Genomic DNA, 24,860 nt, shown 5'->3' on the forward strand with positions numbered 1-24,860 from the left:
TTTCACATCAAAGAATTATACGGAAAGCATGTTATTCAAATGATAAACAATAAACCAATCTCAGCAGTTGGTAGTAACTCAGGTTTCCTCCCTAATAAGTATTATCTTAAGTGTTGCACACAGCAGGATCCGCTTGGACTACTGAAAGGTGTGTGGGCCACTTGAATCAACAGCATTTGAATTTTATAACTGTCTAAAAAAAAATTCCTACAAAATACTGCTTCTCAATATATTTAACTCAGGATTAACAATGATTACAAGCGAGTTTTAACCATCAACGGAAGTTCATACAAACACCGACAGATGTTTTGAAAGGTAAAAGTTGGCAAACATATTATAAATGCCATTTTACAGTAAAAAAAAAAAACAAGCATATTTAGTCGATCCTGCTGCATTATAATTTACTGCGTCTGTTAAATCTCAGCTTTGAATTTTAAAGTCTTGTGATGTTATACAACGGGTATATGACGTTAATAAATACATGACACTGCGTGAATTGCGAGAATTTTAGTATGATTTTGAAAAGTACACCCAGTTTTATCAAACAGTTCGTGGAAAAGAACTGTAGTAAGGAGCGACCCGGCTCAATAGTAACCAAAAACTCTAAAAAGTGGAATTTTTATGCCAATAGTTACATCAAAAGAATCACATCTTAATGCTGATTTTAAATATATAAGTTTCATCAAGATTAGTCTTACCCGTCAAAAGTTACGAGCCTGAGAAGATTTACCTCATTTTAGAAAATAGGGGGAAATACCCCATAAAAGTCATACGATCTTAACGAAAATCACACCATCAGATAAAGCGTATCAGAGAACCTTACTGTAGAAGTTTCAAGCCCCTATCTACAAAAATGTGGAATTTAAAATTTTTTGCCAGAAGACAAATCACGGATGCGTGTTTGTTTTTTTGTTGTTGTTGTTGTTTTTTTTCCCCAGGGGTGATCGTATTGACTCAGTGGTCCTAGAATGTCTCAAAAGGGCTCATTCTAACGGAAATTAAAAGTTCTAGTGCCTTTTTTGAGTGACCAGAAAATTGGAGGGCACCTAGGCCCCCTCCCACGCTCATTTTCCCCCAAAGTCCCCAAATCAAAATTCTGAGATAGCCATTTTATTCACCATAGTCGAATAGCCTAATAACTATGTCTTTGGGGACAACTTACTCCCCCGCAGTCGCCATGGGAAGGGCTGCAAGTTACAAACTTTGACCAGTGTTTACATATAGTAATGGTTACTGAGAAGTGCACAGATGTTTTCAGGGGGATTTTTTGGCTTGGGGGGAGAGTTGAAGGAGGGAGGGGGGGGGGGGGGTTACGTGGGAGGATCTTTCAATGGAGGAATGTTTTATTGGGGAAGAGACTTTCAATGGAGGGGGCGCAAGATTTTCTAGCATTATTAAAAAAAAAAAAACAATGAAAAAATAAATATGAAAAAAAAATTCTACTGAAAGTGAGGAGCAGCATTAAAACTTAAAACGAAAAGAAATTATTACGCATATGAAGAGTTTACCTCCTCGTAATACCTCGCTCTTTACGGTAAAGTATTTTTAGTAATTTCAACTATTTATTCTACGGCCTTTGTGATTCAGGGGTCATTCTTACGGAATTAGGACAAAATTTAAGCTTTAGTGTAAAGAGCGAGGCATCGACGAGGGGTGAGCCCCCTCATATACGCAATAAAAGCATACGAACATAGAAGTTCGCTACGTAAGTTAATTCGTAAGTTACGTGTATTTTTTACTTGTGAAAACATATAGAAAGTTATAGTTGCCTTTTTAAGTAATTAAAAAATTGGAGGGCAACTAGGCCTCCTCACTTGCTCCTTTTTTTTAAAATCTTCCGATTAAAACTATGAAAAAGCCATTTAGCTTCAAAAAAATTAATATACAAATTTCATTTTAATTATTTATGCGTGGAGAGCCAAGATAAAAAAAAAACATTAATTGAAAAACGTCCAGAAGTTAAACAAAAAAAAACGAAAAAATGAAAGTAAGGAGCGACATTAAAACTTAAAACGAACAAAAATCACTCCGTATATGAAAGGGGCTTTTCCTCCTCAACGCCCCGCTCTTTACGCTAAAGTTTTTTACTTTTTATAAGAAAATTATTTTCACACATGGAAAATTTGTGTTTTTATTTTTCTTTTTCGTGCCTATTACCAAATAGACTTTTCTGATAGTCATCAAATGATGAAACCAAGAAAAAGAACAAGAATCAAGAGAATTTTTTCAGTAATAAGACGAAATTTAAAAGGCCTAATATTTCCAGAAAAACACCTACAAATCCGTCTAAAGTATCTAACGATTGTTATGGGTAAAAACTACTTCTCTTTAAATCGATGAAGATTCTTGTTTAGCCTTAATACTTAGTTAAATATAACTTAGGCTTGATCTTGTACAGGACTGAACCAGATTTATTACAAATAATTTGTGAAATATTCTTGTTGGTATGTTTATTATTTTCCAATAAGGGAGGACCTTGAGGTTAATGTATGCAAGGAAAGGTTTAGCAGAAGCTATCTGGGTTTTGTATTTTGTTTATTGGTTATTGTTGTTAAGAAAATATAAGTCAAAAACATTAGCTTTTCCCTATTAGAAATCTTGCTTGCTTTTCTCTCATAGTAGTGTTTATTTCACGTACCTTATGAACTAGTTAGAATTTAATTGGAGTTCCAGAGCAAGGGAATTAGCATACTAGCTTTTAATCTAACAATAAATACAAGTTAATTTAGCAAGTGAAGTTCTTTCTCTGTCAATAAATTTTTCGTTTTTATATATCTGAACTGACGTCTTTTATATTTTACTAAGAGGCTAGCAACTATTTATTTACAAAAGGTTTTATGTAAATCTTTCTTGGTCAAGTATATTTGGCTTACAGTGGTCATTAAAAGCCTATTAAGTGCAAGGAGAAGTCTAAAGGATACCAGAAAATTGAGAAAATAAAATTCAAGGTTGTTTGAAAAATAACAACAGAAAAAGTATTTTTAGTGTGTGTATGTTTTTTTTTTTTTTTTTGCAAGAGAGTCACTCTAAAACCATCAGCTTTATTTGTGGTGTTTTCACCCTTAAGCTTTTTTTTCACCTCCTCACATTTTGGCTGTGGATTTTTATTCACGTTTCCTTCAGTTTGGTTGTATTTTTGAATTATGAATGATTGAATGTTCTTTTTTACCCATCTATAAACAAAAAAAGGAAACGACGTAGTACAATAAAAGAAAGGAAAACAAAACAAACATATCACAAGGATATGTACAAATTACCAATAATACCAAATCTAAAATAGTACGCCCTTCCACGCGTGAGAAGAGGACTGGTTACTCAGTTTCTGAAACTGTTCATTCCCGGCCTGAATCGGATCCGCCCCACCAAAACGATTAACGATGTACCTATTCTTGAACCACCGAGGGGCCTGAAGCAAAAACTTCGCGTACTTAAAATAGCATATTCGCAACACTCGCCTATTAGATTCAGTAAAAATGTCCCAAAATGGGGTTGAATATAGAATATGCAGGAGAGCCATAGTATTATGTATTCGAGAAACGGCTTTCCGTTCCCAATTAAGCTGTAATGTAACCATACTAGCATAAACAATTCTAAGTTTGCGATCAGCATTCCGAAGCAAAAGCTTTGGTGCATTCTTAATCAAAGACCCAATCGGGAAACCTAAATATATTAGTGCAGTGGTGAATGCCACCTCACCATCACCTAGACAGACACTATCGGGCAAATAACTACCGTGTAAGTTAAAGAAGAGGACTTGGAACTTCGCAGAATTCATATAAAGACCTATTTGTAGATATCTATCAGATAGGCAATCAAAACTCTGTTGAAGACTAGCTTTTGACCAGCACGGATTTAACAGATCGTCCGCATAACAAAGCACTGATGTATCCAGCCCTTCTGAATTGCAACTAATATGTAGGCCGATCTGCGCAGAAGAGGCGCGTTGTTGTAGATAATTGGTGATGTGATGGCTCCTTGCATTGTTCCGACGAATACAGGGAGCTCACTATCCGAAAGTACATTTCCCAACTTCAAACAAACTTTTAGATGCCTATACATTAGGGTGTCCCTTAAATTAAGAATTCGGTATTTTTTACACATACAATCTCAAAAGTTTCGTAATATCCCTATATTGTCTAGAGAATAAAATTAGTTCGACTTGTAAACGATATCCCATGCCGACTTGCGATTTAAACATGTCCATACAAGTTGCGTAGGTACTGCGCAGTGACTTGCAACTATATTTTTTTATTTGTCATTTCATATCTGGTTTTTGAGATTATTAGTGTTCCCCTCTTCAATACGTTAACATGTTGGTGGAATTAGGGAGTGATAAACAAAATATTTATCTAATTGGATTGCTTAGTTATCAAATAAATGGTGGAAGATTACACTCTAATAGATAAGTTCTCTCGGTTCTATTTTACAATATTCGCGAGGTTAGACTGATTGTTATTGAAAGTACAAATCTTGTGATGAAAGAGTGCATCATATATTGGGAAAAAGCAAGAATTTTAACAAGGTCATTTCCTAACTACGTGAAGAAACTTGTTGATATATATCATGTTTGGAGAGAGTCGCAAAAAAATTGTAAGAAAACTTGGGTTGTATTCGGAAGCCATGAAAACAATTTCAAAATTGATTTTGATAATTTGTTTGATATTGCACATGCTGATGCTTTGGAGAGAGTTAAAACAGAGGAAGATGAATTAATTTTAATGAAACAGAGAGAGCCAGGTCGACCGGGATGCTTGGAGGTGTATGTAAAAATTGGCGGAAAAAGAGGAAAAATCTAGACAACAACGGTTGAAAGAACATGAAAGGATTGTAAGACAAAGAGAATCCCTAACTGTTGCATCTACTTCCACCACAAATAACTTGGAAAGTCTAGAAGATTCAGGCAAAGAACAGATCTTGAGTTCTGAACTTTGAAACAAAGTTCAAAAAGATGTAGAAAGATTCTCATTACACCTAAACTAGTTGCAGCTTTAGATCGTTGTTAGTTAAGCATTAGGACGCCGTTCACATTCTTGATGCGGTGATCGAAGCGCTTGGTCTGAGCAGCGACGATTCCCCTATTAACAAATCATTGATTCAGTGAATTTCGTATTGAAACTAGAAAATTGAGGGCAGAAGCAATCAAATCTGATTTACAAAACAATGTATCCGACGTAGTCATAGCCCATTGGGATGGGCTATGACTATCTAACCTGAGTTAGATGCACCAAGTTCAAAAGAAGAATGCTTGCCATTTATTGCTTCGTTTCAAGGTAAAGAACAGCTTCTTGCAGTGTCAAAACTAGAACGTTCTTCTGGAAAACATCAAGCTAAGGCTATCTCAACAGCTCTCTTTGACTGGAATCTTCTCAATAACGTTGCTAAAATTGTGCTGCGACACAACAGCTTCCAATACTGGCCGTTTCAATGGAGCTTGTGCTATTTTGGAGCAAACTTTAGGAAGAGAACTGCTGCTTTTTGCCTGTCGTCATCGTGTTTATAAATTAGTCCTAAAATCTGTCTTTGAAACCAATATTAAGCGAATTGCTAGTAGCCCAGATATTCTGATGTTCAAAAAGTTCAAAGAAAATTGGAAAAACATCAACTCTAGTAACATCGAACCATCTCTTAATTTTGTAACAGGACGTGTTGCCAAGACAGATATTCAAGCTTTGTTAATATTTTATAAGGCAGAATTAGGCAAAGATTTTGTACGAGATGATTACCGCAAATTAATCGAACTGTGCATAATATTTTTGGGAAGACACAGAGAAAAAACTGAAACCAAGGCCCCCTGGAGCTATGCAACAGGCCCGCTGGATGGCTAGAGCAATCTACTCTTTAAATGTGTTTCCTTCAGTCAAAATACAGAATAACTGCAGAGGACAAAAGGCTCTACAAGATGTTTGCTTATTTATTGTGACGCTGTATGTTAAACCTCGGATGGAGTGCACAGTGGTAACCAAAGCACCCAACCAAGATGTGCACCTCTTGAAGATGTTACAAGAGTACAAAAAAGTTGACACAATCATTTCCAAAGCCTCTATATGCATGTTTAGTCATAATTTGTGGTAATTACATGAAGAGACAGTCATTCTGTCGCTTTTTGATGATGAGGTTGATGGCCAAACTTACAAGAAAATGATTGCCAATTTCAACAGAATCTCAGATTTAGCAAATGCTATGACCCATCAGAGGAAGAACTGACTAAAAAGTTGTTTGGTAAGTTAAATTGACTTTGTGTGATATTTAAATTGTTCTCGATTTTTTGTCATTAAAATTTTTTTTTCAAATAAAACACTGGATGATTTTGTATCGGAAAAGAGCAAACAATGTTTATCACAACTGCAGATCAATGGCAGTTTTCTGAAGGAAGATGTATCTTCATGGAACAATAATCCTGATTTTCAGGAAGCTAAAAGAAGAATAAGTTGTTTGACAGTTGTGAATGATACTGCTGAAAGGGGTGTTAAATTAATGAAAGATTTTAATGAGCCTATTATGGCTGATGAAGAAAAAAAACAGTGTTCATATCCGGACTGTAAAAAAAATACTCTAAAAAAAGGTTACCCTGACTGATTGTTATTAATTTTAATTAACATTAATTTTTAATTAAAAACTAATGTTCATCTAACTGAATTTTTACTTTTATTCACTTATTTTATAGCATTTATAGTGATTTTATAGCAGACCAAAATATCAGGACTCAATAACGTTTTTTCTACTAAACTTTGAAGCTCAGTCAGCACTGGTTGCAATAATGCTAGAAAAACGAAATTTTATAGTTGATTATCTTATAGCATTAGTAAAAATATAAAGGGTATGTGTTTTGAAATGCAAAAAAAAAATTTGTCATATGAGGGACACCCTACTTTACATATAATATAATGGTAAAATTACATCAAAACTAACACCACAGCTATGCAACTCCAAAATGGCCTGCAAGTGGATAAGGGAACCAAAAGCATTCATAACATAGTAGGTTCTGAGAGCCAGAGTGCTTTCAGATGCTTCTGTATCTTTGAGTATATTACAGAGACATCTAAGGGCATGGAAGCAACCTAAACATGACTAGAATCCAAACTGGAATGTTGGTTTAAATTATGGCTAACCATGTTCTTATATATATATATATATATATATATATATATATATATATATATATATATATATATATATATATATATATATATATATATATATATATATATATACATAAAATACTGGAATTTTTAAATAAGTATACAAACCAACCTGTAGTAAGAAAGCACTCCATTTGACAAAACAAACCATCTCTTTTGGTATCCTTTGAAATAATTAGTCCATTTATGCAAATAGCCTTTCATGTCAACACTGCTACCAGTATTTGCTGGCTTAAATTCCGCCATTTTTAAAGTCCACACTCGGCACAAAATCTGAACACAAGCCCTAAAAAAGAAAACGAAATCTTAAAACACATCAATACATAAATACACACTGGGGAATATCTACACAATGAGGGGAATAAGGGGATCCCATGTGGGGAAAGGAGATTAAAAACTACATTCATGGGGAAAAATTTGAAACCTTTCTCTTTTCCTAGGATAGAACTATAGTTATCAACCTTTAGGGGAGAGATACACCCATCTCCATGTATTGGTAGGTTTTTCCTATTGTCTTGTAATTTGGAGCCAAAAGCCTTAGTTGTTGGTGTTTTGTATGTCCACCAAAACTTTTCTGACAAATATAGCCTATACAACAAACTGAGTTTGGTTTCAAGAAATTTTACAAAATTTAGGAGGTTTTACTGTCAATCCAAATACTAAATTACAGACCTGATTGATTGGGCAAAACTATGTCACATCAGATGACATGTTCTTATTTTACATCATAGGTCATGTTAATCTAGATAATTCCTAAGAACACATTTAGAACAGATTCCATTCATAATTGGAATAAAATAAAAATATTTGAAAGGGTTAAAAACTTTCAATAAAACAAAGAAGAACACAAAAACAAAGAAGCTTTTTTGTACAGACAATAATAATAAGGCAAGTAAAGATCAATGTGTTTAGGTTTGATTAGTAAAAGAAAGATTTATTTAATTTTTTTAAATATAAGAGTACTTAAGACTTACAGCCTGTATCTGATTTTATGTAATTTGTCTCAAGTTATATGTAAAATTTACATGTTGCAAGATTTATCAAACATACACAATAGTATAGGCCTATAGCAGCCAATCTGCCTTGTATTTTGGTGCATGAATTATCACATTGGGCTTGTTTACACACAGCAACTGTAGTTTATGAAATATGAGTTTATTTTACTTTTCTTTTTTGAATAGCTATTTCTATAGCTAGTGTTTTTTTCTAGTGTATTTAAACTAGTTTCTCGTTTACTCTTTCCTTTTTTCCCAATTGACAAAAGTTTCCAGATGTGAAGCCAAAATATTCAGACTTTTATTATCATGTGTCAAATATATCCAGCTACCTCTACCTATAATACTTCTAGCCAAAACAGAGATGGTTAAACCCAATAGTGCTAAGAACTTACAGACAAGAGTGTTAAAAAACAAAGACCTATTAACCTTCTTCAGGTATGTTCAATTACTCAATATTACCAGTAATTACAAAATTCTCCTTTGTATATCACTTGTTTAGACTAGTCCTGTGAAAAATAACAGTTTTATGGCTGATACTTACTATTGAAGATGGTCCAAAAACAAAACATTACTTGTCTGTAAGTATTAAGTATTAATTTGGAAGTAAAATACAATACAGTTTTAGAGGATGATAAAAAGTTGGTAGGTTGTCATGGAATTTTAATTGAACATGTTCATTACATTAGGTCAAATCTAATACAACCCAATTAATATACTTAACAAAACAATGACAACACAAACTCAAAATAGCAAGCACTACTTCAAGGTCAGCACTTCTAGGAATTAATATAATATATAAAAAAGAGTCAATTAATATCTAAAGAACAACATCCTCCACTACTGCATATTCTCTTGGTAAATTTGGAGCAGTTTATAAGAGAAACCTAAAAATAATGTGAACATACAAGGTGATGCTTCCTTTATGGTCTTTCAGAATATAATAATTGTAGTACTAGGAAATTCAATTTTAAGCTGTTTAAAGATCTTGAAAGATAATGCCTTTTCCCTTATTTGAAGTACTGCTTCAACTGACATACCTTCAAAAAAAAAAATGTTGAAGCAGTATTGAATAAGGAAACTAGTGGCATAAGCTGATTTCTTTTCTTGGTCTGAGTAGCCCTAACTGGAATCATTTGAAAGCATGGGCAAACCCAGGGGGAATAACAGTGATACATCCCACCAAAAATTTGTCCTAAATCACAGGGACAAAAAGAATCAGAATGACAAAATTTTGAGGGACTAGACAGGTTGAGCACTAAAAAGCAATAATCTTGTTTGAAGAGATGTTCATTATTATTTGTACGGCTATGAGAGAAATTCAAGAGCATCCTGATTCAGGTTTTGAATCTTCAAGCAAAGCTTATTCTTTGCTATCTGTTATTGAGTGATGCGGCTATGGTTACTGTCAGTAAAGTGTTTAGTCTGTCATCCAATATGTTGACATCTTTGCAATTAGAAACTATAGATCTTGTATACTCCTTAAACATGCTGATAAACTTAAGAGCAAAGTTAGAGACAAGAGAGAGAAATGAGATGAGGGAAATTCAAGAAGATTCATGGACTGCTTTCAGCATCAGCAATTCCTTAGTCATAGAAAGTTGCTAATCACAGAATTAACTAGGCTACTTCCTCAGCACTGTACATCCCTTGACAAAGGAAAAACAAAGGATATATCAGATACTCTGACAAATTTTGGTGTCTTGATATACAGCTATAGAGGAAGCTTGAAAGCTGAATTAGCTCTGTGGAGGAGAATATGGATAGGCCTACAGTTGGGAAATGTGGCACCAATATATTTCATAATGTGCTTAGAAGAATGTGATATGAACATTTTCCAAACTCCTCATTTTGAAAATTGGTGCAACAATTCACATCACTATTGCTATGTGCATGTGTTCTTTTATTACCTGAAAAAAGTGAAATCCTATACAAGGAGGGCCTCAGGTCAGGAACAACTTAATGGATTGACCTTATTATCTATACAAAGGAATGTTCTAGTCAATGTAGAAGATGTTTTGGAAAACCTAGCCCACAACAAAAAAGGTGGTTTGATTTAACTTTATAATTACATATTTACACTGTTGCCTCAATAAAGAATGTGAATTATATTCTAAAATGTTATTTTTCCTTTTTAGCCAGTACTACCATCTCTCAGTCAAAATATCTATCCCCCTCTGAAATTTATAGTCTAGCTGGGTTTGCAGCCCCTGTGCAAGAGATCTGGTCAGAGAATTCATGCTTGAGCAAATGAGAGAAAAGGGAAAGTGATTCTTTAATAGTTTAGTGACCAAAATAGGAAGCCTTCTTCGTATGCTAGGCTAGCCTAGGTCCAGGCTAAGCTTTAAGCCTAGACTCCATTGTAATTTGTGTAAATAATCTAGGCTAGTCAGTGAACACCTTGTCTGCTATAGGCCTATGTGTTAATTTACCAGCCTCTTAGCCTAAATCATAGATTATACACTAGAAGAAACAACTTTACCAAAAATTAGGGTGCGTTTGTCTACTTGTCCGATTACTAATCTGATTAATCCAAGCTTTTTTTTAGACACATATGACGTCAGAGGCTAGTCGGATTATCCCCTCAAACGCTCAGAGTTGTGTTTGATTCGACTCGTAAAAGTTAACTTAAAAGTTGACTTTTTTCTCTGCTGCCGTTTTATTTAGTAAGAAGTCGACCTAGAAAGTCAACACAGAATTGCGAATCGAACGCTTCAGTAGAAAAAAATTTAGATATGTGAAATCGTTTAGTCTAAAGACGACAGGGAAACTGTTAATAGTGGAAATAATCTTGGCTTTTCAGTGACCTGTAAGTATTCTTATGCATATTCCTTAGGATTTAAAGGGTTTTTGGTGTTCTAGGCCCATCTTGCATAGGCTAAGCTTAATAAGGAATCAGAAGAAAATTTTTATGTTGTTAAAAACGTTTATTCTTAGGAGGGCAGCTATCACATTGGTTAGTTATTCAAATATTACCAAATCAAACAGGCCTAGTTTCTAAACCAACCTATAATTTTTAGTTGAAAAAATTAGAATGGTTGGGTCAATGCCTATATTATGTAATCTATATTCATTGAGATTGCTGTCTAAACTGGATTTTTAACATAAAGTAGGGGTAAAATTATACTTTAGCTACTTTTGGCTATCTTTGAAAGAGGGTAGGTTAGGAAAATGAAACTTTCAGGGATGTGTCTAGAGGCTAGAGTATGGGTAAATTTATAGCAAACAGTATTACTGGCTTTTGTATAAAGTGAATATACCACTTGATGCGTTTTTTATGCTCTTTACAAATATAATAATTGTTTCTACTGGAAATTCATATTTTAAGCACTTTTTGACCTCTTGAAAATAACCTAAATATGGAGTATAAAAAGGCTTAAAACATTGGTCTCAAACTTTATAACATTGGACGCAAACTTAGTGTTTCATTATAAATCCATTTTTTTAAATGATATATTATCCACAAGCACTGAATGTTATAGCTTTTTTTCTTTATTGTTGCTGAAATTTCAATTAAAGCATGCGTTTTTGGTCATTTTTTTACAAAATAATAAGATATTTGAAATCACAAATGTATAATAGTTTAGAAACAAATTTGGCCTATATATTTGCACATCAGGGGGGGGGGGGTAAAGCATAGCATATATTAAATATGTAAACTAACCATTACTGCATTTAATATAGTTAAATTTACAACAAACAGTATAACTGGTATTTGTAATAGCCAGCTTTCATATTTTGACCAAAAACGCATGCTTTTATATAAAATTTGCTGTCAAGGAAGAAGAAAGCACCATAACATTGATAAAATTTATTTATCTGATTTAATTGTGGAAAATCACTACTTATGGATAATGTAACATTAAAAAATGGATTCATAATGAAATGGTAAGTTTGAGTACAGTGTTTTAAAGTCTGAGACCAATATTTTAAGAATGAATGGTAAGTCAAATAACTCACCAATGTGATAGCTGCCTTCCTAAGAAGCTGCCTTGCTTAAATCTGAATTTCCAATAGAAGCAATTATTATATTTGTAAAGAGCATAAAAAAACACATCAAGTGGTATATTCACTTTATACAAAAGCCAGTAATACTGTTTGCTATAAATTAACCAAAGTATGTCCCAGGAAAGTATTTAAAGTACCTACCTCCACTTCTTTCTCCTCTAGAGGGTCCTGAAATTTTTGGTTATCAGTTTCTTTCTCTCTGGCCTTTTTCTGAAAAGACAAATCCTATTGATTTAACAGAACTTTAAGCAATAACACTGGGTTTTTCTAAATTTAGAAATAATATTTTATGCCACCTGATTGTAGGTTAAATATATGGCTGATATTATTTATTCTCCATGAATTTCTGTTTTATTTGATTTCATTCATGTCAGTTGCTTTCTGTTAAAAATACATTTTTTTAAATCAATCTTCTTTTGTAAAAAAAAAAAATTTGAACTGTTTTTCTTTTTACATGTTGCATAAAATGTATAGGAATGCCTGGTCCTTCATTTCATATATTTTAACTAAAAATTTTTGGGGCAGTTTCTATCAAAATACAACTGAGACATTTTAATATTTTTTCTTTAGAATACTTTTGGACACTATTAAAGTTTTGCATTTGCACAGCTAAAAAATTGTCTTAAAAAATGCCAAGTTTAGAGAGTTATTTTAATATTCTTCTTGCTGATCAGTATAATTGTTTTTAAAATTCCTTCTGTTTAAAGCATTTTAAAGGGATTTTAAGCCAACCATGGGTATATTTTTGTCACAAATGATTTTGATCAAGTGAGCTGATGGAAAACAAATAGAACATATAATTTTTCTTTTTTTATTATTTCAAGACTAGAATATCACAAAACTGAGCATTCATATTGCTATTTGTATTTTAAGTAAATACAATCCCTGATGGGAGTTTTGTTGATACATGTCTCAAAATTAATTTGTCTAAATAAAATAGATATTGTTTATGGGACAGAAGTGAAAAATGGTTGGAATTATGACTTGAGTTGTTTTTTTTTTCCAATATTTTCTTTTTTCAAATAATTTCTTTTTCTGATTACATTTGTGTTCCTGCTTAAGTGGCTGGCACTCTAGGTTGAGAATACTTTGTCCAAAGGGCACAGGTTTAATTCCTGGCATTACCAGTTTTTATTTGGTTTGGGACAAAGGTCAGTGATGTGACTATGTAGGTTCAGTCAGAACTGGCCCAACCTTGAAAGGTTACCAAGAGAAATCTTCGATCAGTAAGCAGGAAGGGCTTGGAAAAGTATAGGATGATTCGTCCCTAGCTTCCTGGCTAAAGGACCACCTGGTTCATTACTGGGCTTTTGACTTGGCCATAGATTCTTTCTTTTAATCTGATTAAATGTAAGTACAAAGCAAAGAATGCCAGTAAGGTAGGCCTTCCTTTTCAATGAATTGTTGATGTATACACAAGAGTGTAGGTCATAAGAAATGGCTTGTGAATGTTTTACAAGGTTTGAAAATTTGAGACAATTGCTCAGGTTGGCAACTGAGGACAAAAGTAAAATTTTGCAAATGGTTTTCTTTGTGACTGTTATATTTATGTATTATCAAGTATTTTAAAGTTAATCTTCACTGTTTTGTTTTAATTGCCATTGCCTTAGGAATTTAATGTTCAAACAGTTCGTGGTAACGAACTGTAGTAAGGAGCAAACCAGCTCAATAGTAATCAAAACTCTAAAAAATTAAATTTTGATATCAATAGCTACATCAAAAGAATTTCATTTTAATGCTGATTTTAAATATATAAGTTTCATCAAGTTTAGTCTTACCCATCAAAAGTTACGAGCCTGGGAAAATTTGCCTTATTTAAGAAAATAGGGGAAAACACCCCCTAAAAGTCGTAGGATCTTAACGAAAATCCCACCATCAGATTCAGCGTATCAGAGAACCCTACTGTAGAAGTTTCAAGCTCCTATCTACAAAAATGTTGAATTTTGTATTTTTGCCAGAAGACAAATCATGGGTGCATGTTTATTTGTTTGTTTTTTTTCTTTTTCCCAGGGGTCATCGTATTCATCAAGTGGTCCTAGAATGTCGCAAGAGGGCTCATTCTAACAGAAATGAAAAGTTCTAGTGCCCTTTTTAAGTGACTAAAAAAGTTGGAGGGCATCTAGGCCCCCTCCCACGCTCATTTTTTCCCAAAGTCAATGGATCAAAATTTTGAGATAGCCATTTTGTTCAGCATAGTCGAAAACTATAATAACTATGTCTTTGGGAATGACTTACTCCCCCACAATCCCTGGGGGAGGGGCTGAAAGTTACAAACTTTAAACAGTGTTTACATATAGTAATAGTTATTGGGAAGTGTACAGACGTTTTCAGGGGGATTTTAGTTTGTTTGGGGATGGGACTGAGGGGAGGGGGCTATGTTGTAGGATCTTTCCTTGGAGGAATCTGTCATGGGGGAAGAAAAATTCAACGGAAAGGGCGCAGGATTTTCTAGCATTACTATAAGAAAACAATGAAAAATAAGCATGAAAACTTTTTTCAAATGAAAGGAAGGAGTAGCATTGAAAATTAAAACGAACAGAGATTATTACGCATATTAGGGGTTCTAAAAATACTTTAGCATAAAGAGCGAGGCATTTAGGAGGAGATAAATACCTCGCTCTTTATGCTAAAGTATTTTTAGTAATTTCAACTATTTATTCTACGGCCTTTCTGATTCAAGGGTCATTCTTAAAGAATTGGGACAAAACTTACGATTTAATGTAAAGAGCGAGGAATTAACAAGTGTACAAACCCCCTCGTATACATAATAAAAATATGAGATTATGAAAGTTTGTTACGTAAGTTAATTCTTAAGTTACATATATTTTTTACTAATAAAAACATTCGTTAAAAATTAAAAGTTCTAGTTGCCTTTTTAAGTAACCGAAAAACTGGAGGGCAACTAGGCCTCCTTCTCCACCCCTTATTTCTCAAAATCGTCTGATCAAAACTAAGAAAAAGCCATTTAGCCAAAAAAAAGAATTAATATACAAATTTCATTTTAATAATTTATGTGCGGAGAGCCAAAACCAAACATGTATTAATTCAAAACGTTCAGAAATTAAATAAAAAAAACTAATTTTTTTAGCTGAAAGTAAGGAGCGACATTAAAACTTAAAATGAACAGAAATTATTCCGTATATATAATGGGTTGTCCCCTCCGCAATCCCTCGCTATTTACGTTAAAGTTTGACTCTTTACCACAATTCTACTTTTTAAAATAATTAAAAGCTTTAGCGTAAAGAGCGAGGGATTGCAGAGGGGACAACTCATTTCATATACGGAATAATTTCTGTTCGTTTTAAGTTTTAATGTCACTCCTTACTTTTAGCTAAAAAAAAATTATTTAATAACAGACAGGAGTCATTGCCTTAGGAATAGCAGACAGGAGTTCTATGTTTCCTAGCTTCAATAAATTTATATGCAATTTTGAGACCAGGGTTTACAAAGTAGGTCAAAACTTGCAAATGGAAATGTGGTGTGACTAATTAATTTGTAAGAAATGTATATCAATTTAAAGATTAAAAAAACAATCATGTAGAAAACAAGACAAATAAATAAAAGTATCCCTTTACAACCATTTAATGAAGTGTCACCCTTAAGATTGAAACTAACAAAGCTTCAGTTATGAATCTGTTTTCTTTAAACAGACTGAAGGGGCAAACCTCCAAGCTATGACAAATTCAATTCAATTTTGGGCTCTTTCCTTTTCAATAGGAACTTTCTTTGGATTTTTCTTCCAACCAAGTAAAAACAGTGGGGACAGGATCAGGTGTAAGTGACCTCCCATTTAGCCTACATACCCAGGAGAAAATTATGCAACTCTATGCTAATAATTGGTAATTTTGTTTTCGTTCATATATTTGACTTATAAATTGAACATACCCCTTGATGCCTTGTTTTGTGTTCTTTACAAACATAAGTGCTTCAATTGCAAGTTCAAATTTAAGTGCTTTTTGAGCTCTTGAAAATTTGTTAGCTTAGGTCAAAAAGTGCTTAAGTTTGAACTAGCAATATAAGCCATTATTATACTTGTAAAGAACATATAAAAAGGCATCAAGTGGTAAATTCACTTTATTTGTAAGTCAAAATGTAAACAAAAAAATTTACTCTCAACCTGCCTAATTTGCAAATATATAGCCCAAATTATATATTTTCAATGTATTCTGCCACCTTTTAGCCTTGTTGTTTTTCTTTTGCCACCGTTGCTTCAATTCTCAGGTACTAGGGTTGAGGGATAGATTTGCAGAATCAATAGGAAATATGTAATTTCTGCTTTAGATTTCCATATTAGGAGGGTTGGGGCTAAAGTAGAGCAGGGTTGCATATAGAACATGTTAGCTATAATTATTATGTAAATAATAAAGTCACCTTTTTTAACAGGTTTTCTTCTACAGGCCTACAATGACTTCTCAAGAGCTTAACTATGAACCCTTAGTAATATTGACAAGAAATGAGTAACACAATAAATGAAATTTAGGCTAAATGGGCAATCAGGAACTGGGTACAGGCTAAAGGGGGCCAAAACAGGGCTGTATAATTAGAGTTCAAAGAAGTCCAATTATACAGTGAATTTTAAAAAATCACTATATACAAGTTATTTTTAGTGAAGTAAACACTTCCCTTGCTAATTTAGGATTTTAAATTGATTAGCCTACTGAAATTTTCCTATCCTATGCAATTGAAATATTTTCCCTTTTCAGAGCATTAAGACAATCTATCACAATAAAAAAAATATCCAAAGCATCTTGAATGGAATGACTAAAAGAAGACATATGAAAATCACAATCTGCAATCTAACAATTAAACTTCTGGCCACACAAATTGTATTTGGATAACCGGCTCTGAAATAATTGCTCAAGTAGCTTACTAGTTACTTTAACTAATATTCCAATAACTTTATAAGATTTTTCTTAACCATTTTATTATCTACCTATCCCACCTAACCAGTAAAAGAAAAAACCCACCCACCTACACAAGAAAAAAGCCAGTTTTAACTAGGCTAATTACATAGTTTTTAAGTCTATTTTAGAGCAAACTACCCAACAACATAAAGTCAAGCTCAATAACTCACCACACTGGTGCTCAAAAGTGGTGCCTTCATCTTGGATCCATCTGAAGACATACTCCATGATTAGCTATAATTGAAAATTCTGCCTTCTTTCCGAGTTAACTTGAGACGAACGTACAAAATGTAAAAGTTGTTAAAAGTCAACTTTTCATTAACTTTCAGTCAACTTTTACAAATCGAACGCTAGAAGTTAACTCGGAATCACAAATAAAACGTCGGAATGCTGGTTTCAGTCAACTTGAAAAGTGAATCAAACGCAACTCAGGATTACATGTCCGTGGGCTGGCACTTTATAACCCCCAAATAATAATATTATTTGAGGACTGTGACGTCAATGCTATATATATTTTTTGAAATGGATAAACATGTGAAATCGTTAAGTCTAGAGAAAAGACAAGGAAACTGTAAATAATAGAAATAATCTTAAATCTTCAGTGACCTGTAAGTAATATTATGCATAATCCTTAGTATCCAAAGGGTTTTTGGTGTTCTAGGCCTGTCTTGCATAGGCTAAGCTTCATAAGGAGTCAGAAGATAAGTTTTTTTGTTATTAAAAAGGTTGATTCTTAGGGAGGCAGCTATCACATTGGTGAGTTAGTCAAATGTTATTATATCAAACAGGCCTAGTTTCTAAACCATCCTACAATTTCTAGTTGAAAAAAAATTAGAATGATTAGGCCAATACCTATAGGTATTGGCCTAATCCAGGCTAATAGGTATATTTATATAGTTTATATTTGTTGAGATTGCTATTTAAACTGGATTTTTAAGATAAAGTAGGGGTAAAATTTTACTTCAGCTACTTTTTGCTATCTTTGAAAGAGGTTAGGCTAGGAAAATCAAACTTTCAGGGATGCGTCTACAGGCTAAAGTGTGTCCCAGGAAGGTATTTTGAAGTACCTACTTCTACTTCTTTTCCCTCTAAAGGGTCCTGAAATTTTTGGGTGCCTTATTTTTTGGTTATCAGTTTCTTAATCTTTGGCCTTAGTTCTTAATTATTCTGGCCTTAGACAACTCCTGTTGATTGAGCAGAACTTTAAGCCATAACACTGTTTTTTTCTAATTCTAGAAATAATCTTCTATGCCACCTAATTATAGGTTAAATATATGGCTTATATTATTTATTCTCCATGAATTTTTGTTTTATTTGATTTCATTGATGTCAGTTGCTTTCTGTTAAAAATACATTTTTTTTACATCAAGCTTCTTCTTTTGTGAAAAAATTTGAACTGTTTTTCTTTTTATATATTGTATAAAATGTAAAGGAATACCTGGCCCTTCATTTCACAGATTCAACTGAATGTATTTGAGGCATCTTTCATCAAAATTCATTTGACACATTTTAATGGGTTTTTTTAGATGACATAGAACACCATTAAAGTTTTGCATTTGCTTTGCTAAAAATTGTCTTAAAAAGTGCCAAGTTTAGAGAGTTATGTTAATATTTTTCTTACTGATTAGTATAATTGTTTTTAAAATTCCTTCTGTTTAAAGCATTTTAGAGAGATTCTGAGCCAACCATGGGTATATTGTTGTTACAAATGATTTTTCTCAAATGGGCCTGTGGAAAACAAGTAGAACATATAATTTCTCTTTTTTTTATTATTTCAAGACCAGAATATCACAAAACTAAGCATTAATATTGCTGATTGTACCTTAAGTAAATACAATCCCCATTGAAGTTTTGTTGATACCTGTTTAAAAATTTATTTGTCTTAATGAAATACATATTGTTTGTGGGACAGCAATGAGCAACTATGACTTGAGTTGGTTTTTTTTTTTTTTTTTCAATATTTTCTTTTTTCCAAATAATTTTTGTTCTCTGGTGACATTTGTGTTCCTTCCTAAGTGGCTGGCACTCTAGGTTGAGAATCCTTTATCCAAAGGGCACAGGTTTAATTTCTGGCATTAGCAGTTTATTTGGTTTGGAACAAAGGTCAGTGATGTAACTCTGTAAGTTCAGCCAGAATTGGCCCAAACTTAACAGGTTACCTAGAGAAATCTGGGGTCAGTAAGCAGGAAGGACATGCGAAAGCATAGGATGACTGGCCCCTAGCTTCCTATTGCACTTCCTGTCTAAAGGATTACCTGGTCCTTTACTAGGCTTCTGACTTAGCCATAGGAGCTTTCTTTTAAACCCATTAAATATAAGTACAAAGGAAGAAATGCCAGTAAGGTGGTCCTTCCTTTTCAATGAATTTTTGATGTACAGACAACAGTGTAGGTCATAAGAATTGGCTGGTGAATGTTTTGCAAAGTTTAAAAATTTAGGGCAATTGCTCAGGTTGGCAACTGAGCACAAAAGTAAAATTTTGTGAATGTTATATTTATGTCATGTCCAGAATTTTAAAGTTAATCTTCATTGTTTTGTTTTAATTTCCATGGCCCTAGGACTTTAGTGTATTAAAACCTACCTATGTCCATCCATTTTCTTTTAAACAGAGAGGAGTTCTATGTTTCCTAGCTTCAATAAATTTATATGCAATTTTGAGACCTAGGTTACAAAGTAGGTCAAAACTTGCAAGTGGAACTATGATATGACTAATTAATTTGTAAGAAATGTATATCAATTTAAGGATTTAAAAAATTATGTAGAAAACAAACAAGACAAATAAATAAAAGTATCCCTTTACAACCATTTAATTAAGTGTAACAAATGTAGATCATCCCTAAGATTGAAATGAACAAAGCTTCAATTAGGAATCTGTTTTCTTTAAACAGACTGAAGGGACAAACCTCCAAGCTATGACAATTTCAATCTCACTTTTGATCTCTTTCCTTTTCAATAGGAACTTTCTTTGGATTTTTTTCAACCAAGTAAAGACAGTAGGGACATGATCAGGTATAAGTGACCTTCCACTAAGCCTACATACCCATGGGAAAATTGTGCAGCTATACTAATAATTGGTAAATTTTTTATTGTTCATATGTTTGATTTACAAATAAAGTGAACATACTCCTTGATGCCTTTTTATATTTTTTACAAACATAATAAGTGCTTCAAGTACAAGTTTTTGAGCTCTTGAAAATTACCAAAGTATACTCAAATAGTTTTTGGGTATAAGAAAGCTTAAAACATTGGTCTCAAACTTACTGTTTCATTATTAATCCATTTTTTACATGTTGTAGAATCTATGAGCACTGATTTTCCACAATTAAGTTGGATTAATAAATTTTACAATATTATGCTGTATTTCTTCTTCTTTGATGCCAAATTTTCAATTAAGGTACATGCTTTTGGTCATTTTTGACAAAATAATGTATGTTTTTCACTGCCAAAATTTGTTAGGTTAAGTAAGGTCAAAAAGTGCTTAAACTTGAACTAGCAAAATAAGCAATTACTATATTTGTAAAGAACATACAAAAAGGCATCAAGTGGTATAAGCAATTACTATATTTGTAAAGAACATACAAAAAGGCATCAAGTGGTATATTCACTTTATTTGTAAATCAAAATATGAACAACAAGAAATTCACCTCTAACATGCCTAATTTGCAAACATATAGCCCAAATTATATATTTCCAATGTTTTCTGCCACCTTTTACTTGTTTTTCCACAGTTGCCTCAATTAACAGGTACTAGGGTTGAGGGATAGATAGGCAGAATCAATAGAAAATATGTAATTTCAGGTATAGATTTCCATATTAGGAGGGTTGGGGCTAAAGTAGAGCAGGGCTGCATGTAGAAAGCTATAATTATTATGTAAATTACAAAGAATCATCTTTTTTTAACAGGTTTTCTTCTATAGGTCTACAGGTCCTTCTCTTGGCTTATACCACATCAAGCATTATATAACCAAAGAAGAATAAGTAGCAAAAAGCTATATATATATAAGCACATGTTATTTAACAATGACTTCTCTAGTGCTTAACTATGACCCCTTAGTAATATTAACAAGAAACAAGGGTAAAACTGGTGCAAACAGTATTACTGGCTTTCATATAAAGTGAATGTACCACTTGATGCCTTCTTTTATGCTTTTTACAAATATAATAATTGCTTCTACTGCAAATTCAGATTTAAGCACTTTTCACCTCTTGACCTCTTAAAAATGACCTATAAATGGAGTCATTACAAATCTGTAATATTTGCACATCAGGGGGGTGGGGGTAAAGCATACCATATATTATATACATAAACTAACCATTGTTGTTTTTTTTTTTTTATGTGTTTGTGCACATCAAATTTTAATGAAAAGAGAAATCACCAGTGCAACAGCACACACATAAGAAAATTCAAGCAATGGTTAGTCTACATATTTAATATATGCTACACTTTACCCCCACCCCCTGATGTGCAAATATATACCTTAAACCTTAAATTGCAGCTTGGAGCGATATAAGGATTATCCATCCTTGTGATGCTCCATGAGAAAAAAAAAATTCGCTTGGTGTAGATTGTGGCTGTTAGATTAGACTCTTGTGGAGGACTCTGCAGCTTCCCAATTGTAAAGGAACTCCTGGCAGAGCCATTCCCTATCAAGGTGGGACTTGAACATGTCAATAGAATCGGCAGAAACTGTTTCTTCAGAGAGCTGGTTCCACATATTCACATATTGATGGTTCTTTGGCTGAAGAAGTGGCTTCTATGTCCCAAATTTGTTTCTAAACTATTTCAGATTTGTAATGACCACATATATAGGTCATTTTTAAGAGGTCAAAAAGTGCTTAAATCTGAACTTGCGGTAGAAGCGATTATTATATTTGCAAACAGCATTAAAAAAGGCATCAAGTGGTATATTCACTTTATATGAAAGCCAGTAATACTGTTTGTACCGGTTTTACCCAATGGTAAAACTGGTGCAAACATAAATAGGTAACTGAAAAAGTGAAATTTAGAGTAAATGACAATCAGGAACTGGATACTGGATCAAGGGGGCCAAAAACAAGGCTATATAATTGGAGTTCAAAGAATGTCGTGATTTTTTAATGAAAAAAAAAAAAAACACTTCCCTGGCTAATTTAGGACTTTGAATTAATTAGCCTACCAAAATTTTCCTATCCTATGCAATTGAAATAGTTTTCCCTTTTCAGAGCATTAAGACAATTTATCACAATAAAAAATATCCAAAGCATCTTGAATGGAATGACTTAAAAAGGCAAATGACAACCACAATTTGAAATCTTACAATTAAACTTCTGGCCACACAAATTGTATTAGGCTACCCAGCTCTGAAATAATTGCTGAAGGCGTATTTGCCTGTAAAATTAGAAACAGGCCCAAAGTCCCAGCCTCTTCCTTGTCAGAACTTCACATAGCATTAAAACAATAATTACACGTGATCAATGTTGTTATTATTCGCAATTAATCTTGCTGTTTTAAGTGACACGTGGCCAGACAAGTATTTGTTGCTATCTTTTAGGGGTTAAACCTCGATTAGTAAAAATCCCATTGGACCAGTAAACAAACGCACCCTTTTTTTTGCATCAACCAGTTGGTTTAACCAATGACAGTTTTGGTTTAACCAGCTTGTATGTTTCACGCAAAAATGGAAAACAAATACACACGGTTGAGCTCAAACAAAACTGCTTCGCAAAAACACTCGTTTTACTTGTCGGATTGGGCAAAAAATTTCAAACATAAAACATCCGTAAGTGGTAAGAGTGTCATTCTATTATAATTAAATGATTTAGCACCGGCTTTATTTCCTCCAGATTTGACATATTTTACATTAATTAGAGGTCAGAGTGAATTGAAAAATGATCTAGCATACTCTCTGGTATATTTGAAGAGATAGGAAGGGTCTGAATTAGTGGAATCTTTGGTTAAATTGTTCTGGTTATATATTGGAAAATGTTGTATTCATACTGAAAAAGCAAAATCATCTATAAAAAGTCCTAAATGATAAGACTTTGGCTTTGTTCAGCTACCCTAAACAGAGGATAAAATTCTAGTTTGACTTCTTCTTGTTTTGATTTAGAATTCTACTAGCCTACCAGGCTATAGATTAAATTTCTGGTCAAATTCCAGATTAGCTACTTTTTGCTATCTTTGAAAGGGGTTATGTTAGGAGAATGAAACTTTCAGTGATTAATCCATAGTTAAAAACATACTCTGAGAAGCTATTGCTAAGCTTATGTGATAACCCTCTTCTGTATTTAAGTCTGGGAATTTTGCATACTTGACTGGTCTGTAACTATTAAATTTTTGGTAAAACAACATCTTACCTTAATTTTCAGCAAGCAGTTTCTACTTCTCTGGTTTTAGCTCTGAAAATGCAATTCTTGTTATTTGAGTAGAATTTTAAGCCATATCAGTGTTTCATATTTAAATTTAGGGAAATGTATTTCCTGAAAGTTTCCAAATCTTGGACACTTCATAAATTGAAATTGAGCAAAGTTATGACACTAAAAACGCTTTTTTTCTTGTCATTTAAGTAGAAGATTTATTTTGCAAGAGTTTCACTTTTATAACACAAGCATTTTTAAGGGTGTGGACTAAATATTGAGATTTCCAACTGTCATCATCACTAACCAGCAATTCTACAGGATTTAATCCTTATTTTATTAGACAATGTGATTTAAGGTGATTTAAGGCAAACATTTTTAAGAGAGAGAAAGAGTAGACTTAGATGCTCCAAAACACTTTCCCATGATATAGTTTAGTCTCTAGACCCATCCCTAAAAGTTTCATTTTCCTAACCTAAACCTTTTTCAAGATAATACAAATTTATCTAAACTAGGATTTTACCAAACAGAAGTTTAACCTCATAATTTGTAATAACATATTGTTCAGGCTAGCCTTTGCAATCCCTACAAATTTTGACTCTTCACAATAAAGCACTATTATAGGCTTAGCATAACAAAAGAACAGTAGGCCTACCTAACTGATTTGAAAGCAAAATCTTATATATATAAAGACCAAAAATTCCATTTGATTATCAATATCTTACTCAAAACAGAGGAACCCTGAATTCAGAGAGAAATAGTTATCTAGAATTTTATTTAGCTAAGAAACAGAGAAGTTGTTTTGAATTCAAGTTATAATGTCATTCTCTGGTCCTAACACTTCATAACCAACATGTCTGCAATATAACAATCTAATAGCTCTTTTATAACCTAAAGGACATCTATTTGTTAGAATTAACTCAAATTTAATGAAATCATAAAAAATTAAGTGCAGTTCTATAATCAAAAGAAAACAGCAAACTGCTTAATCTTAATAAAAAAAATCCAAAGGGCTTTATTATTAACAAAATAATTTACAATTTAAATTAACAAAATATATCTGATAAGCACAAAAATATAACAAATTTAGCTAAACTAGGAAAATAGTTTTTTTCTCACTGAACAGTTACCATAACACATAATGTGTTGTAAGATTTTTGCAGTACTTGTGCATTATACCCACCAAATTCAAGTTCTATTGAGAAGTTAAGTTTGGCTAATGTTAATGACATAAAATAAATATATAAAACTTTATCAACAAAATTATGAAAACTACAACAAAGAATACTGGAATTTGTAAATCAGCATCATATCTAAATATACTGTATCTTACATTGTGATATATTGTTTTAATGCCCTACTGTACAGGGGTAAATATTTAAATTACGTATCATAGGCAATTATCTGAAGAGTAATCTATTAAAAGTCTCCTGAGCTAACTAGGGAAGTTTTTTCTTTCTTTTTTACTTGCTTTAGCC

General features: G+C 32.8%; 1 protein-coding gene across 6 annotated transcripts in view; it reads right to left on the reverse strand.

Moving 5' to 3' along the window:
• LOC136036155 (oxysterol-binding protein 1-like) overlaps positions 1 to 10,737 on the reverse strand; it is a 98,893-nt gene extending 88,156 nt beyond the window's left edge. For 5 of the 6 annotated variants that reach the window (XR_010619644.1, XM_065718208.1, XM_065718207.1 and 2 more), the window contains exons 1-2: positions 10,617 to 10,737; positions 7,252 to 7,425 (exon numbers count right to left, since the gene is read on the reverse strand). Coding sequence is in view for 5 of the 6 variants with exons in the window: in XM_065718208.1 (XP_065574280.1) it covers positions 7,252 to 7,385 (134 nt within the window). In the remaining variant the exon portion in view is untranslated. Of the gene's footprint in view, positions 1 to 7,251; positions 7,426 to 10,566 lie in introns of all 6 variants that reach the window. The other variant, XM_065718206.1, reaches the window with a different exon arrangement.
• Positions 10,738 to 24,860: the final 14,123 nt, after the last annotated feature.

The sequence above is a fragment of the Artemia franciscana genome, chromosome 15 (assembly GCF_032884065.1).
Source record: "Artemia franciscana chromosome 15, ASM3288406v1, whole genome shotgun sequence".
NCBI lineage: Eukaryota > Metazoa > Arthropoda > Branchiopoda > Anostraca > Artemiidae > Artemia > Artemia franciscana.